Raw genomic sequence first — 16,010 nt, 5'->3', positions numbered from 1 at the left:
CTTCATTGAGTAAAGTATTTTTATCACATTTTGTCATTTTCAACAGACTGCTTCAATGAAAATGAGCATTAACAGCTTAAAATGAAAAAAAGTACCTCTAATAGTTTTATTAAATTCTGCATTTATACACCAGTCTAGAAAGAAAAAGGTTCATGTGCCACATGAACAAGTACAGGCTACAGATCTTCAGCAATGGCTTCCTGCTTGATAGAATGAGAGTGCAGATCTCTAGTGAAGGTAGTGGTAGTGTCCAAGAAATAGAGAACGAATGACATAATGAAGCAGCAAACGAACATTGGTATTGGCCCGAACACCCAGAGGAAGAGAGGGAACGACAAGTAGAAAGCCCTCAGCCCCAGCGACCAGAAGAAGCTCCCCCTGTTCAAGTTCCTCGCCACGTACTCAATCGCGTCCCTTCTGCCCTGGGACGTGGGCACGGTGGCAAGGAAGCTGACGTGCGCGTAGTACCTTATGGACTGCACGTTGCAGAGGAATGCCATGAGGAAGCAGAGCAAGATGGCGAAGAACTTGACAGAGGACATGACGGGGGACTTGTTCCCGTAGATCAGTTTGGATGAGGGTGAGCTCGACTTGTTGCTGACGTATACACTTATCAGCGAGCTCAGGGTGATGGCCGTGGTTGCCAAGAGCGTCGACGCCATTATGTTGTTCCGTATCGTTTGAACGGCCAATACACCATTTTTGAGTGGATCCTATCAATTTATCAAACATAAGATGGTAAGAGATTAAGAATGATCAAACGCTAGATGCTGTCTGTTATCGTAGCTTGCAAGCATAAAATTATGGTTATTAGCATCTAAATTTCTAATCATTCACCAAATTCTTATTTTGTACTACACTAGTTTTAAAATTCTTTGTAAATTACCAAACTAATACACCATCACAACACAACAAACTGGAATGCTTAAACATGTGACTTTCACTTTATATAGTAATTCCTAATTAGTCCCTCCTCCCCAACTTTCCCAAACTCTAAAAAACCTCCATATGCTTATGAATTCATACACAGCAGAGAATATATAGTTGCATATCATCAACCTTTAAGAAAAATCAAAATGATTGTTTTTTGTTTTGGGAAATTAAAGGGAATAAAGAGGAAGAAAAGTAACAGCCATCAAGCAGAAGACCCATTTATGGCGGGTCTGAGAATTGATGCCGATGACAGTTCTTGTAGGGCTGCGGATGATGGTGAAGAGAAGCCAAAGATGATAGCCCAGAAATAGAGCCAACCCTAAGGGCACCAGCACAGAATCAAGCTGCTTCTCCTCCATTTCTTATTTGCTTTGTCAGGTCATGGGAAGTGGGAACCATTTCTTAAATATACCAATTAAGTTGGCTACAGTTGAGGTGGGGCATCATTAGAATTTAGAATATAGCAAAAGAAAAACCCGTTATTTATGTGTCCAAAAATTCAAATTCGAAAATCTTAATTTATTTCAAATTTTAAATACACTATTCTGTGGAATTCACATTTTATAATTCTGCCTTTTTATCATAGATTTTTTTATTATGTTATAATTCTGTTTCAATAAAATTAAGTTAATTAAATGAAGTTTGAAAATTACTTTATTATTCAAACAATTTAATATTGAATTATAAATAAAATTAATTGAGAAAAAGATAACAAAAACATCAAATAGCTTATGATTTAAGTGAGTTTAAGATTATACTCCGCCAAATATTTTGTAATACATGCCATTACATTAGTATAGTACTATAAATTTTGTATCTATATTTCCCAAGTAGTATTTCTTAAAGTCGAGCAATTCATTCAGTTTTGTGAGCCAATTTTTGAGTTTTAATGTTGAATCAATATTATAACTAATGCAAAAAATAATTGAATCTGTTGACGAAATTGTGCCGCATTTGAAAATTTCCATTTTCACACATAAATAGTATTTTATTTTCTATTTCGACTTTCATATATTGGGCCTTGGGCAAAGTCTGAACCAGAATGTTCAATTTTGTATGGGCCGTCCATACCCAATCCTATAAAAGGCCTCTTCACAGAGTGGGCCTGTTCGCTGATTAATTATTAAGAGTAATCTGGTACTACCATATTTTTAGAGGGCAATGACTCGAGATACATTTTGAGTTAAAGCAAGTCTCCATAAATATTTTGAAATAATTGCCCTTGAAAATATCATGTTAATAAATTCAATAATCATGGTATCATGATGTCCGGGCGACGCCATAATTATTTGCTTTTTAGCTTGCATGTTCTAAATTTAATCTGATAATTAACAAATATGATAGTGAAGCATATCTAAATGGAGTAAGTCTTAATAGTTAGAAAGAATTATATCTATAAATTTATAAAACAGTGAAAGAATCAATCTTTATATCTATTAAATTTATAAAAAAGTGAAAGAATCAATCTTATGAAGTTGGTCAAACATGTACTCCCTCTGTCTCATTGAAGATGACCCGCTTTTCTTTTTGGCTTGTCTCAATCAAGATGACACATTACTAAAAATGGAAACACCTTTATCTCTACATTATTCCCTATTTCTTACTGTACTCTCTCCTCTTAACACACAAAATATAACTGCATAAAATTCCGTGCCGTCCAAGGAAGGGGTCATCTTCCTTGGGACAAGAGAGTATAATATTTTTTTAATTTCATAATCTGAATTGTAATGTTAAGTGTTAACCGTGAAATATTCACTTAACACTAAGATTCAAAATTGGTAATTAATTAGACATATGACTATTTTACGAATTTAGTCCGGAACATTATGTTTGATATCTCTATGTCCCTAATACTCCCTTCGTAACGACACGTGTTTTAATGTAAAATTGGTAAAGTAAAGAGAGATTGGGAAAAAAGCTAGTTAGTAAATAATGGGTCCCACCTTATTAGAGAGAAATTTTTTTTACCCCACAAAGCAAAGTTTCTATTTTTAGGGGACAAACCGAAAAGAATAGGTTTTTTATTTATTTATAGGGGAACCGAGCAAATATATAAATTTGGTCCATTTTTTGCCATTTATTGACCGTCAACTATTAATGGTAAACTTATATATAGTATTTGACTCAATTAATATAACTAAAAAAAATACAAAATACAAAATACTCTATCTGCCTAACTAAGTTGATTCGTATTTATTTTGAAAAATTCCAACTAAGTTGAATAATTTCTTTTATCAAATTCCAATAATTTTTACTTTATTCCATCAGCTAAAAATGAATAAATCAAGCTTTGATTTTTATGAATTTTGTATAATTAGAAATTTTAATAACATTTTTTAATGTATTAAAATCAAATTAAATATATAAATTGAAATGAACAATACTAAAAGTGCGTCAAACACGAAAATAAAATGGTACTAAAATAATATATGTACCATATCATTTTTTAAAAATGAATAAAACAAAATACACATCAGCACGCATGAATTCACAAGATTACCTTTTAATTTCCTCATTTGCAAATAAAAGAGAGAATCTACGTCAGCTAATGAAAAAGTTTTCTACCTAAAAAAATCAATCATTTGAATACGAACTTTTTTTATTATATAATCCGCATTAAGTAATTTGGTCTTGTGTAATAAGGAGTAGGAATGCAGGATCACCCATAAAAACATGTTTCTCAACCCATAATTCTAAACAATGATATCAAATACGTTGCGAGAAGCATTCATTTTGCATGCATGTGACATTCTGAGTGTAACTTAAAAAATTTATCACAACAAATTTAAAAAGTGAATCAAATTTGAACCGTAAATCAAAATTAAATTATTCCAAAATACATATACAAAGAATGATTTTAAGAAATAAAATCAACGACGCAAAAGCTTAATCGCCTTAGCCAAAGTAGCTCGAAACCTCCGTACATCAATGGTGACGTTCTGATTATCCAAATAAACCTCCCTCAGCTTTCCCCATCCCTGCCGGTGTATCGACATCGGATCTCTAATCACCGCATGATCGCCCGGATATCGCCGAATCAGCGAGCTCTCCGTCACCCCAATCTTATAATCCAGATACCTCAGCCTCATCCCCGCCGCCGGCTTCCCGAAATCGAGCTTCGCTAACGCATCAATGGCGCCCAGCGGCACTATCTGCACCACCACCGCCTTCTCCGGCAGGAACACCATGTTCGTCAGCCCCGCTCCGTGCACCCCCGCCATCGCGTCGCAGGAATTCACCAGCTGCGCGAATTCCGTCAGATTCTCCGCCGCGCCCTCGCCGGAGACCACCTCGAACCCTAGCTTCCTCGCCGCGCGCGAGATCTGCTCCTCGTTCGTCAGTATTCGAGTTTTTTTCCTTGAAATGAGCATCAGGCGAGGCCTGCGGCGGCGATTGGCGATCGTTTTCTCTCTGGCGAGGGAGTATGTTTGCCGGAGGAGTCGCCGGAGTTGAGGCATGGTTGCGCCGGAGGCGGAATCGGAATCGGAATCGGAATCGGAATCCACCACTAGCTCGCTGTGGAATTTGAGACCGGCGATTAGTCGACTGTAGCAGTGTGTGGTTTTTTCGCGGTCGATGTCGAGGATTTCTCCGCCGCTGAGGCGGCGGATGAGGGGGCGGAATTTCGCCGGCCACCACGGCTTGTAGTCGGTGGCGAGAAATTGCACGTCTCTTTTGAAACGGAATGAGGTGGTGAAGAGCGGAACTAACAGATCGGCGAAATCGTGGAAGTGATTTCCGGTGAATCCGCCGATTGAGAAGAGCAGTGCGGGGAGAGAATGAAATTGATCGCATTTGGGGACGGCGTCTTCCGCCGCTAATTTCACCGTCCATTTCTTCACGGATCCGGTTCCTCTTCTTGGATAAGGCTCGATTATCCAATTAGAAGCCGCGCTAGTCTCCAAAATCGGCTTGACGACGAAAATCGTCGATGAATTTGGATCGATTCTGACGTCTCCTTCAATCTCGCAGTAATTCGCACCTGGTTTCAGAGCTCTGCATAATGGCTCCAGATCCGCGTAATTCCTCCATTTTCGATCGATTTGAGCTGCTGATTTCGTCTCTGCCTTATTCATCGCAACATTCAACGGCTCGGCATTGTTGATCACAAGCATGCTGTGATCAATTTCTGAAAAACACAAGGTGCATTGCTTTAAACTTTTCACAATCATATCAAATTCTGCAACAACATAATTAAGAAATTAACACTACCTGTTTCAGCAGTGATAGTATTATTGATAATCGAATCATCCATGAGAATGTTTTCCACAGCACTGATCGATAGATGCAAACTGAAAGTATCGCCAGCTGAGAAACACACAAACACAAGTTTTTCAGTACTTCCTCTCCCTAGGATAAAAAAATCAACAGAGAGAGGGAAAGAGAGGGTGCAAACTGCGTGTTAATGGATGCAAAGTAGGCTTGAAAGTGGAGAAAACGGTAAGCGCGACGATGAGAGAGATAGTGAGAGCGAAGCATCCAAAGCGACGGCGATCGTAGCGGCTGAAGCTCGCGGCGAAAATGGGATCGTTCATCGTTACTTGCTCTCTGCTAAAAATATCTTCGTGTTTCATGGAGAGTTTTAGTTCTATATACGGAGTAGTGTATATATGTATTGTATGTGTGTGTGTGTTTATATAGGAATGAAAATTGAGTGATTCGGACCTATTGTTAGCTTGTTGCGTCCAACTAGAGATGCTCACGGTTCTAAAACCGACAGTTATGGTTTTTGAAAATTGGGAACCGGAACCCGTGAGGGTGTTTCGCGGTTACTTCCGGTTCTAAAATTGCCGGTTTCGGTTTTGATTTTAAATCGATGTTTTTTTGGCCATTTTTCATAGTTCCGAACCGGCAGTTTTTTGCGGTTCCGGCCCAGTTTTATAGTTTTTCGCAGTTATGGTTTCGCAGTTAACTGTCCGAACTGCAAACATTAGGCATCTCTATGTCCAACCAATCAATAATAAATCACTTTTCTAATTTTTTTTTCTTTTAACAAGATGTAACACTCACTCAGTCCCACAAGAATATACACTGTTTCCTTTTTAGTCCGTCTTACAAGAATATACACTTTCTATTTTCAGAACTATTTTATCTCTAATGAGGTGAGACTCATTCTCCACTAACAAACTTAATTTACTTTTTCTCTCTACATCTCTCTTACTTTATCAATTTTGTATTAAAAACGGTGCCGAACTCAAAGTGCATATTTTTTGAGAATGGAGGGAGTAATACTATATCCTAACCACTAAATTCTTAATTGTAATCATACCACTAAATTCTTAATTGTATATGATTATATACGTACAACTTACTTACTCTTTTCGTGATCCCCATATTAATAATTGATTTGTAGGATATAGTTGCATTGTATCTCAGATTCGACTTATAAAGATTCTCTCTCTGTCTCTTTACACATTGTGTAGGTGTATGTATATGCAATGTTGTTGTCATCCTATTGCATTTATCATCCACCAAACTCTTTTTTTAAAGAATAAAGTTAAATTTACTATTGCTCATTCAGTTGTCTAGTTGTCCAGCGTCTATATTGATATATCTATAAGTGCATTTGCAGTTTTCGAATATAAGAAGATAAATTAAACGTGATTCATGGTAATAAAAAGTATTTTCGAGTAGATAGTGTAGTAATATATAACCATGATTTTGTCTATTTAAAGTTAATTATTTAGGGATGATATTTATAATTTACATTTTATTAATATGTGAGTTTAGGGAGGATTCTCAAATCTGCTAATGCCATTTTAAAAATAATATTCCTTTGATTATGTTTAGGTGGCATGGTTGTTAATCGGAAGTAGTAATTAAGTTGATTAGAAATGATGCTTTCAGTGAGTGATTTTTTTTGAGGTCAATTCTCAATGTCACATTGACATTGTAATCTGTATTTATGAATGTGTAAGAAAGTTGTAGCTAGATAGCTAGATAAATAGTAGTGGAGTAATATAATGGCAAATTACCAAATATATTGTGAAGTTTGGTCAAAATTTTATTGTTTTATTCACGCAGATATTTCGGTTGACATCAACGTATATTTCACCAAAATAAAAAATATGGAATGATTGTGAATTTTTTAAACTTGATGATTTACCATTCCGATTTTTTAAATGATGTTAATTAAGATTATATAAATCGAATCAACTTAATTAGTGTGGTAGAGAAGTCTGATGCTAACTGTTTAACAGTAGGCAATGAGTTGCATTCCAAATCGCATAAAAAGTTCAAAATCGTATTGTAAATGATATTTTTGTCCATATGTAATTATTTTTTAAAGTTATAATTAGCACCCAGAATCTCCACATTAGTTTACAATTTAGGTGGCTTTCCCACTGTTAATATATATTCTACATTAAAATTATTCTATATATGAACTTTACAATTATTCTGTATAGGGGAGCACTAGGGTGCCCCTTATTTAGAGTCACAACGTACATCCAATCTGGTGCTGCCATGTGGCACAAAACATGCAATATTTTAAACACAAAAATGCAATCTAGTTGTATATGCATTTTCGCAGATTGCATTTTAGTTGTATGTAAATTGCATTTTATAGTGTTGAGTTTTGCATTTTCACATAAATTGCATTTTTTATTGTTAAGTTTTGCATTTTCACATATAAAAATGCAATTCATCTATATATAAAATGCAAATTAAACAGTCAATATCAAAAATGCAAAACTCAATGATAAAAAATGCAATCTGCATATAACAAAAATGCAATCCGCCGAAATTCATTTATAGCTTCTACAAATGTGTATTGCATTTTTCTGTATACAATATTGCATTTTTCGTGCCACATGTGCAGCACGTGGTTGGATGTACGTTGTAACTTTAAAATTAGTTGTTATACTAGTACATCCCATTCTGTATATCTTGAACCTGAACTGTATATATATGAAATTACATTAAACCATGATTATTAAACCCCACTTTTGTTATTTTGTATCCCTATACCAATGTGAAATTCTAGTACATTTAACAATGTCACCTTATCAACAATTAAACCCCACTTTTGTTTGAGGCATATCATAAAATTTTTAATTCCACCATCAAGACTGGATAACTAACTTTTAGGTGATGGTGGAGGGGATATTATATTTTCTACTTTCAAATATAAAAAGGGCTGAGAGACCACCATACCAAAAACCATGGATCATAGTATAAATTTAGATACATGTAATATTATCATTTTTACTATTAGTACATGAATATAGAAGAGTTGATCTGGAACATCATATCCCATTTTCTTTTAAAAGAATAGATGCAAATTGCCGCAAAACATCCAAATCCCTCACAAATACAAGAATAGATAGATCATTTGTATGTTGAACTTAGGCCAACCATCAATTAACTGAGAGAAGGAAAGAAAAAGCAAAAATACTGTCACTATGATCTGTCTTACGTATGATATAATTGGTTAAGGAGTACAGAGCTACACAGTCATTGTTAACTCCAATCAGCCATGGCTACTCCTCGGACATAATCCATTCCCAGGCCTATGATGGAAATGCTGATTTGACGGGAAATATATAAGAACGCCGATGAACTAAAAGATGCAATGACAATATCATCATGGAGGGGGGTGGTACAAACCTCGGGTAGGAAGCTTTATACATGGTGGTGAAATCAGATGATACATGCGTGCTTGTCTATATGTTATTCTTCTTCTTCTTCTTCGGGTAGTTCAAATTGAAGATCGAGTTTCTTCTTTAGATGTGATCTGTCAGCACTGAAAGGAAAGATGTCAGTTCCAAACATTACATGAGAGAACAGTTGATGACTAATCAGTTCTTGGGCCTCAACTAATTCCTATTCCATTTTACACCCTTACTCCGATAATCTGCGACCAACTGCACTTCTCTGCAGAGGGACCACCAGAATATCAACCCTCCCTGTCTCTTCATGAAATACTAACAAAAACAGATCAGATCCCAATCTCCTCTCTTCTCAAACCAAATTTTAACCAGAAGAGGATGCAATAAACTCATTTATCCAGGCCGGAGTTGAACTTTTCATTTAGAAAGCAAAATGTTTCAATTAAACCATGGTACAGGCTTGTTTTCACATACGAAAGGGACATTTAGAATGAGTTAACAGATAGTACCAAGCTCTGACTTAACATACGACAACTGTCGGTCCTTTTTCACACGCTTAGCTATATTTACTAAAACTTGTACCAAAAAGTGTGAGCACACTTATAAGGGAGATGGAATATTTGTCTTCATAGAAGAGGGCCCAATAGAAAATGAAAAATAAAAGGCCAGTCCTTAACTAACATAAAAGTAAAGCCCTATTATGCTCTCCTCACAATCCAGGTCAAGTTCCATGGAATCCCTGGTTCTCCAGATAAGCATGAAGTCGGTCGCACATAGCAAAGTGGCCAAGGGCATGAGCGAATCCAGAAACTATGACTACATAATCCTCAAATGCATATTTATGATGATTTAGTGCCATGTCTGGAGATCCCTAGTTTCACTACATTTCCCAATTTATAGTTTCAAACAAACAGTGGGTATGACTTTTGAGCATATCTCCCTCAGCTGCTCCTTAATCGTAAACATACAAATAAGCAACTTAAAATTCAAGGAACCTACATTATAATCATCAAGTGTACATAAAGAGCCTACCTGTTAATAGTTGGTCTATTTGGTGGCCTCATGCCAAAAACTGAAAAATCCAAAGACATTGGAGCTTGCTCACTTCTCTCCCCAGCTGCTTGCCTGGTCTCATTGCCATGGTCATCCATCTTGATCACATTGTGAGCATTTGCATCAAAGCCCTCACGATGAGGCATGACTCTTCTTTGTTTTCTGGGAGGAGACAATACTGTTGGTCCCTCCAGAGGATTAAGTTCCAAAACATTTGGATTGATGGGTTCCTTCTTCGGCGGAGGTCTTGGAAGTAAAGCAGGTTCTGTAGGTGGAGGTATGGAAGAAAAATACCTAGAAGAAAAGCAAAAGATAAATTTCAATGTTTTTCAATTAACTTTAATAGAGTTGTATAAGAGTACCTATGCTCCAGAGCCTGTTGTGCTGAGATTCTTGCTTTAGGATCATACATGAACATCTTCCCTAAAAGGTCCAAACAATCATCACTAGCCATGGGAAACAGCGTACGAAGTGGTTGACCAGGCACATGCTGATATTCCACATAATCTGGAAGATAGACCATATCAGACCATTGTGATGGCTTTGGCGTCCCAAAAGCCGCAAAGATCTTTCCCAGTTGATCAATATCACTGTTTCCCTGCAGAAAATCTAGTTTGAGGCCCATAACTCAACCACAAATGAAGACTACCGAAGTTACTCTGCCTTCCAGAATTTCTTGATTAGTAAAAACGAATGAGAAGATGATATAAGAATATTGAATTTCACCTGCAGAAAAGGTCGACGTAAAAGCAGCTCAGCAAATATACATGCAGCAGCCCATACATCCACCCCTGGACCATATTGTTTGGCACCAAACAGAAGCTCAGGAGCTCTGTACCATCTAGCAAAAACCTAACATGATAGTTTAAAGTTCAATACTACAATTTTTCCATAAAACCGTGTATAGACAATTAACCCAAAGGTCGGAGTAAGACATACGATACGCTTCAAAATAATTATTGCACGTGGCAAGTTTATATGTATTATGTAATCGAGGTTAGATTACCAGAAACATAATACCTGATGTGTGAACTTTCGATCAGGGCTCCCAAATATACGAGCTAACCCAAAATCTGCAAGTTTAAGTTGCCCACCAGGTCCAATTAGCAGGTTGTTCGGTTTCATGTCCCTGTTCAAACTGATATAAGAAACCCAAACGAGCAAAAACTTGAACTTGAGTAGCTTTAAAAAAAACTAACCTGTGCAGGACCCATTTTTTATGGACAAAAGAAAGCCCCTTCAGTGTCATCTGGATGTAAGACTTGATGTCAGCTGGGGAGAGAACAATGTTTCTATCACGAATAACAGCTTCAAGATCTGTCTCCATGAACTCAAACACAAGGTTCAAGTTCCCCTTGTGCGGGAATGCATCAATCAACTCGATGATATTAGGATCCTTAAGCTCTTTGAGCAACTTAATTTCCCTCAAAGCTGTGAAATTGACACCTTCCTTCTGCTTCCCCAATCGAATTTTCTTGATAGCAACTACTTGCCCAGTCTGCACAGTTAATTGCAACCAAAGTTACAGCAGTCAACTCCAAACTATGCTAATTGCAGAATTTGAGTTAAAAATCTCCATCATCACAGGAAATTGCCACAAAATGATATTGCATACCGGTATGAAACCTCCAGCCCCAAAACCCCTAAATAATTGAAATATTCATCTCCTTCCCCCAAATTCAGAAACATCAATAGATGCTATCCTCACACCAGCAAATTAAACATACACAAAATTAGGAATAGGATAAAAGCTGCCTGATTACTCAATTCCCCCCAAACCCTAGAATATCAAATAGCTGACGGATTAAAAGAAATTTCGAAATAGGCAGGATAGAACTTGAGTAGGGATGGTACCTGAGTATCGATGGCTTTGTAAACGACACCGTATGTACCTTCACCAAGGACTTCGCGCTTAAGATAGCGATCGGCTACTTTCTTCGGCAACAGCTGATCCATGTCCCCCATTTTTGTCTTGGAGATTGAGGAACTTGCTAGTCAAATTCGTGGGGTTTTCGATGTATCAGAATGATGCGAGTTCTCATCATGCGATGGAGCTGAGCTGCAAATCGTGTGAGTATATATGCAAATGCAAATGCGACTGGGGAGGGAGCGTAGTGTGTGACTGTGTGTAGGCGTGTGGGTGTGGGTCTGTGCTTCAACTCTCAACTTCTTTAATTGGGTTCTTGCACTTTGCCAAAACAAATAAGGTTTGATGATGATTCTCAATTTCGGTAGCACCATCATTCAACTATTCCCTAGCTTGGAGATTAGAGTCTCGGATTAGTTCCGTCCGCGATTAGGAGTTTCGACTATTTGACAAAATTTTAAAAAAAATATTATGTAGAAAAAGATAATAAAACAAACATCCCACTTTTTGAAATGATAAAAGTGAAATAAAAAATTTATTGATGAGACAGACAAAAAGGAAAATTAGATTCTTAATCACGGACAAAGGGCGTGTAACATAAAATTAGATAATCAACTTGATTGAATCGAGTAATATTCATACATTACTCTCTCTACTTTTGACTATTAAATTATTTTCCTAAAACAATTACATAAGTATTTAAAAGAAGCGTCTCGCCTGTTAATGGAACCGAAGGATAACATTAAGATTTCGAATTGATTGTGAAAAACAGTTAATTGACAACTTTGTACTCTTTCATTTATCATTTCTGGAAAAGCTCAACTTGAACTTTCAACAAATCAGAAGTTTGTTTGTAGATGATTCTCTCTACTTTTTACATCATAATTTATAGTACAATCTAGGTGGCTACAAAACATAGGAATTAGTCATTCAGACACACTTATATTCCTGGAAGTGTAGGCACTTCTACATATGCAATAAACCTTCCATAAACAGGTCTATGATCAGACAATCTTGATTCAACTCTGTTGTATTGGATCTGCTTCAGCCCTTTCCCAAACCAAATTATTCTATCACACCTGCAAAACTTCTCCCTCTATCACATCTTGCAAACACTTAGCTGAGTAGAAAATTTAAAGGGCTAAACGAAACGAAACGACACTCACCATGCCGGAGCTCTCATCCTCTTCACCTTCCCTTTGTGACCGGATCCGTAATACTCATCTGTGTTCTGCTCATATTTATATGTGGGTGCAAACTCAATTATTCCCTCATTCCATTCCTCAAAGACATGCCCTTTGCTCATCTCAGCTCTCAGCTTTATTTCATTTTTGCACAACTGAATTATTAGGATAAGCACACAATCAATCCACTGTGGTTTTATTTTTCTTTACCTGATCACTTTGTAACAACAGGTTCCAATCTTTGTTCTTCACCAGTGATCTTGTTGTTTCCTCAGGCAGTTGAATCCGGTAGTTTAAGTCCCCTAACCAAATCACCCTGCTGTGAATCGAGGATCGACGTTAAGTAATGTTTTCTAATTTGTATGGAGTTAATCTGATGTACATACTCATGGTCTAGAATTTTTCTGGGCAAATGCTGGAGGGGCTCGGGCGGGAATAGGGTGCGCGATAATATATTTGCTGCATCTGCGTTCCGGTGCCTCTCGTCGCCTTCTTTACCACCTGAAGCCAAATGGCTACATACAAAGCAGAAGCTTGTTTCATGCAAACAAAATCTGATGGAGACTGAACCCTGTCATATCATATAGCTTCACTTAGTTATATTATACCAACGAATGGTTCAGTTGAGAACTATCTTAAAATGAGAACTTAAGAACTTATCTGTTGGAAGTACAAAACATATCACTTGGTGGCACAAATCATATCAGTTTCCAGTGCAAACATATCAGTTGGAACAACTGATATATTTTGTGTTGCTAACTGATAAGTTCTCATTTTAAAAGATTTCATGAAAATTCTACCTTGTTTCCGAGGCGTCCCAAGATACCACATCCGACACACGAGGCACTCGGATAGCTGATATATTGGCTTATCTCAGTTCTTGCCCATATGGTGATGTATATTCCCACCATTTGTTTACTTATTATGCATTTATAATCCATGGCACCGGGCTTGATGGAGCTCTGTGTTGTTAATGGATAAACCCTCTGCGACTCTCCTGCTTCTGTCTTGTGGAATGCATCTTCTGTTGGTGTTCTCTTGTTGAGGGCAGCTTTGATTAGAGAGTTCCACTTGATAGAAATGTTACTGTGTTCTGCTGCCAATATGTTTCCAGCATTGAGAGGTACAATTTCTTGAAACCTGCCATGAGTTATTTGTTTTTAAAAAAATAAACCATAGTCTATGTAATTTCCTTCACATGTTGATGAAAGTTGAAGATTACCCCAACACATATATATCTGCCATGGAGTCTTGAGTGTGGAGAAAGTGGTCAAGGTTGAAGTTGTGTGGAGGTGGGATGCCTCCTACATTCCATGAGCCTACAAAGAGTCTTTTCAAAGATGAGACAGTTAGAACTAACATAATGGTTATAGGTAGCCTTGAGCATGTAGAAGTTGAACCTACTTGAATGATTGTTGAATACAAGTATGATCATCTATCACTCTTTTTGTGAGGATTTTACTTGCCTCTGCGACCATGGTGTTCAAAGACGGGTAAGCTGTGTTTTTTTAAGTAGAGACAAGCTGCATTCTCCTACTTCTGTGATGGGGTTTTTGTGTTGTGAAGAAGTATTCTTTATAGAGATGGAAAGGGATCTATTTGGGCTGTTGGAAGATGCTTTTTTTTTTGTCAGTGGGCTCCTGTAGAAAGGATAAGTTAATGTTGTTATAGCAAAAGAAGATAAACTACTATTAGTGAAAGTGATGTAGAAGAAAATTAGACAACCTCAACTTGGAAGAAGGACTAACTTGCATTCAAAGATCTCAATAGCCTAGATTAGAGTCTTGGAGCTATTTCGTTTGGTATGATGGAATGAAGATGGGAATGCATCGCTGATTCTACCTTTATTTCGTTTATTTGTTTGGTATGACTCTTTCGCCATTCCTACTAGATTATGTATAGTCATTTCTTCCTTAATCCATGGAAATAGTCTATCTTCATTTCATTCAACCTTCATTATATTCCTTTCCTTATACATTCTGCCATATCAAACACCTTATGTCGAGCTTACTTGAGTGGCGTGGAGTTTTAGGTGGAATAGTTAGTTGTTATAAAATAGAGTGAAAAAAGTGATTGAATATTTTAATAAAGAGAGAGAGAGAGATTTAATTCCAAATATAGAAAGTAGACATCTTAAATGAGACAAACTAAAAAGGAAATGTGAACATCTTGAATGAGACGGAGGGAGTATAACAGGATTAAGAATGAACTGACCATTTCTCTACTACCATTTCATTTCATTCTATTTTTTTTAGGGAAATGCTATGTGGCCATAATGTGGCTGACCATAAAATGGCATTTTAGTAAATATAAAGACTATGAATTGAATTCATTTAATTACTTTATTTAATGCTCAAACAATATTTCCACTATTACCCTTTTATTTAACTGCAGTAGTAAATTTCAAATTCTACAATCTGTTATTTATATTTCTTTTGTTTTCAACTCAGTTTTTTTTGATTAATATAGTTTTATATTGATTGAATTTATTTATAACAATAAATATTTGTTATTAATCATTGAAATATATATTAAAATAGCTTCGAAATCAATATATTTATTTGTATACTAGTGATATGTATATACATACGCATATATTAGTACTATTTAATATTTTGTGAATTGTTTAAACACTCCATTATTTGAATAAATCTGTGATTAATATAAATTCTCCATAAAAGATAAGATCAACTAAAATTTCTTATTACATAATGTACATGATAATTAGTGTATTAGATGTAATAATAGTAGTATTATTACTGTTGATTAAACTATTTGAATAAAACTATCGTTGATTTAAAGTACTCCCTCAGTCCCCCCAAAAAAAACATTCCTTTTTAATTCGTCGTCTCTTAAAAATAAAAACTCTCTCTTTGAGGAAATTTCATATCATCATATTATATAACTTAATAAAAATATTACATACTACTCAAATTGATATCCTAATTAACATGAGTGATAGTAAATTAAATTATCGATAATTAGTTTGACTTATAAATATAAAATGGTGATATTCACAAACTATAATAATTCATACACTACAAAAGATCATTTTATTAAGAACACAAATTAACGTCTTTAGTTTAGTTGTATTAAAAATATCTTTAACAATATTTTTGTTGTAAAAATTGAATTAATCTCTTAGTAATAAATAACCTATAAATTAGATAATATAGTCCAAAATAAATTGCTTCTTTCTAGATGAAATAAATTAAAGTGAATCAGCAATAAATGTACAATTTTTTATTAATATTTTAAGTTTATGGCTGGCCATAATGTGGCCATTTAGCACTACTCTTTTTTTTATTGGTACAGTAATTTTTGCAAGATTTGTCATTTCATTAGAATAGTCATTTCTTGTCT

General features: G+C 35.9%; 4 protein-coding genes across 12 annotated transcripts; all 4 read right to left on the bottom strand.

Moving 5' to 3' along the window:
• Window positions 1-82: 82 nt before the first annotated feature.
• LOC125222031 lies at window positions 83-1,300 on the bottom strand. Of its 2 annotated transcripts, none has more exons than XM_048124425.1 (2): window positions 1,131-1,300; window positions 83-713 (listed from the first exon to the last, which is right to left on the bottom strand). In XM_048124425.1, exons 1-2 carry the CDS (start codon window positions 1,290-1,292, stop codon window positions 177-179), a joined length of 699 nt encoding a protein of 232 aa, XP_047980382.1. In that variant the 5' UTR covers window positions 1,293-1,300; the 3' UTR covers window positions 83-176. The 2 variants fall into 2 exon arrangements, with proteins under 2 accessions (XP_047980382.1, XP_047980390.1); XM_048124433.1 differs by having other exon boundaries at window positions 1,149-1,300.
• A 2,503-nt stretch (window positions 1,301-3,803) lies between these two features.
• LOC125193351 (alpha-1,3-arabinosyltransferase XAT3-like) lies at window positions 3,804-5,468 on the bottom strand. Its single transcript, XM_048091128.1, has 3 exons — window positions 5,330-5,468; window positions 5,146-5,241; window positions 3,804-5,062 (listed from the first exon to the last, which is right to left on the bottom strand). Exons 1-3 carry the CDS (start codon window positions 5,466-5,468, stop codon window positions 3,804-3,806), a joined length of 1,494 nt encoding a protein of 497 aa, XP_047947085.1.
• A 2,699-nt stretch (window positions 5,469-8,167) lies between these two features.
• Window positions 8,168-11,793, bottom strand: LOC125202557 (cyclin-dependent kinase D-3-like). Of its 4 annotated transcripts, none has more exons than XM_048100973.1 (8): window positions 11,451-11,787; window positions 10,796-11,094; window positions 10,617-10,725; window positions 10,323-10,448; window positions 9,959-10,194; window positions 9,576-9,890; window positions 8,542-8,677; window positions 8,168-8,458 (listed from the first exon to the last, which is right to left on the bottom strand). In XM_048100973.1, the coding sequence occupies exons 1-7, from the start codon at window positions 11,559-11,561 to the stop codon at window positions 8,605-8,607; spliced, it is 1,269 nt and encodes a 422-aa protein (XP_047956930.1). In that variant the 5' UTR covers window positions 11,562-11,787; the 3' UTR covers window positions 8,168-8,458; window positions 8,542-8,604. The 4 variants fall into 4 exon arrangements, with proteins under 4 accessions (XP_047956930.1, XP_047956931.1, XP_047956933.1 ...); XM_048100974.1 differs by lacking the exon at window positions 8,168-8,458 and adding an exon at window positions 8,780-8,846 and having other exon boundaries at window positions 8,543-8,677; window positions 11,451-11,793; XM_048100976.1 differs by lacking the exon at window positions 8,168-8,458 and adding an exon at window positions 8,752-8,858 and having other exon boundaries at window positions 8,569-8,677; window positions 11,451-11,793.
• A 442-nt stretch (window positions 11,794-12,235) lies between these two features.
• Window positions 12,236-14,197, bottom strand: LOC125219271 (type IV inositol polyphosphate 5-phosphatase 9-like). 5 transcript variants are annotated; one of them, XM_048121202.1, is made up of 7 exons: window positions 14,052-14,197; window positions 13,870-13,977; window positions 13,448-13,787; window positions 13,034-13,218; window positions 12,858-12,966; window positions 12,630-12,802; window positions 12,236-12,542 (listed from the first exon to the last, which is right to left on the bottom strand). In XM_048121202.1, exons 1-7 carry the CDS (start codon window positions 14,123-14,125, stop codon window positions 12,404-12,406), a joined length of 1,128 nt encoding a protein of 375 aa, XP_047977159.1. In that variant the 5' UTR covers window positions 14,126-14,197; the 3' UTR covers window positions 12,236-12,403. The 5 variants fall into 5 exon arrangements, with proteins under 5 accessions (XP_047977159.1, XP_047977177.1, XP_047977168.1 ...); XM_048121220.1 differs by having other exon boundaries at window positions 12,630-12,781; XM_048121211.1 differs by having other exon boundaries at window positions 12,858-12,963.
• Between the last annotated feature and the right edge of the window lie 1,813 nt (window positions 14,198-16,010).

The sequence above is a fragment of the Salvia hispanica genome, chromosome 1 (assembly GCF_023119035.1).
Source record: "Salvia hispanica cultivar TCC Black 2014 chromosome 1, UniMelb_Shisp_WGS_1.0, whole genome shotgun sequence".
Taxonomy (NCBI): domain Eukaryota; kingdom Viridiplantae; phylum Streptophyta; class Magnoliopsida; order Lamiales; family Lamiaceae; genus Salvia; species Salvia hispanica.
The sequence above is the reverse complement of the archived record's forward strand: the minus strand, read 5'-3'. Positions and strand labels throughout refer to the sequence as shown.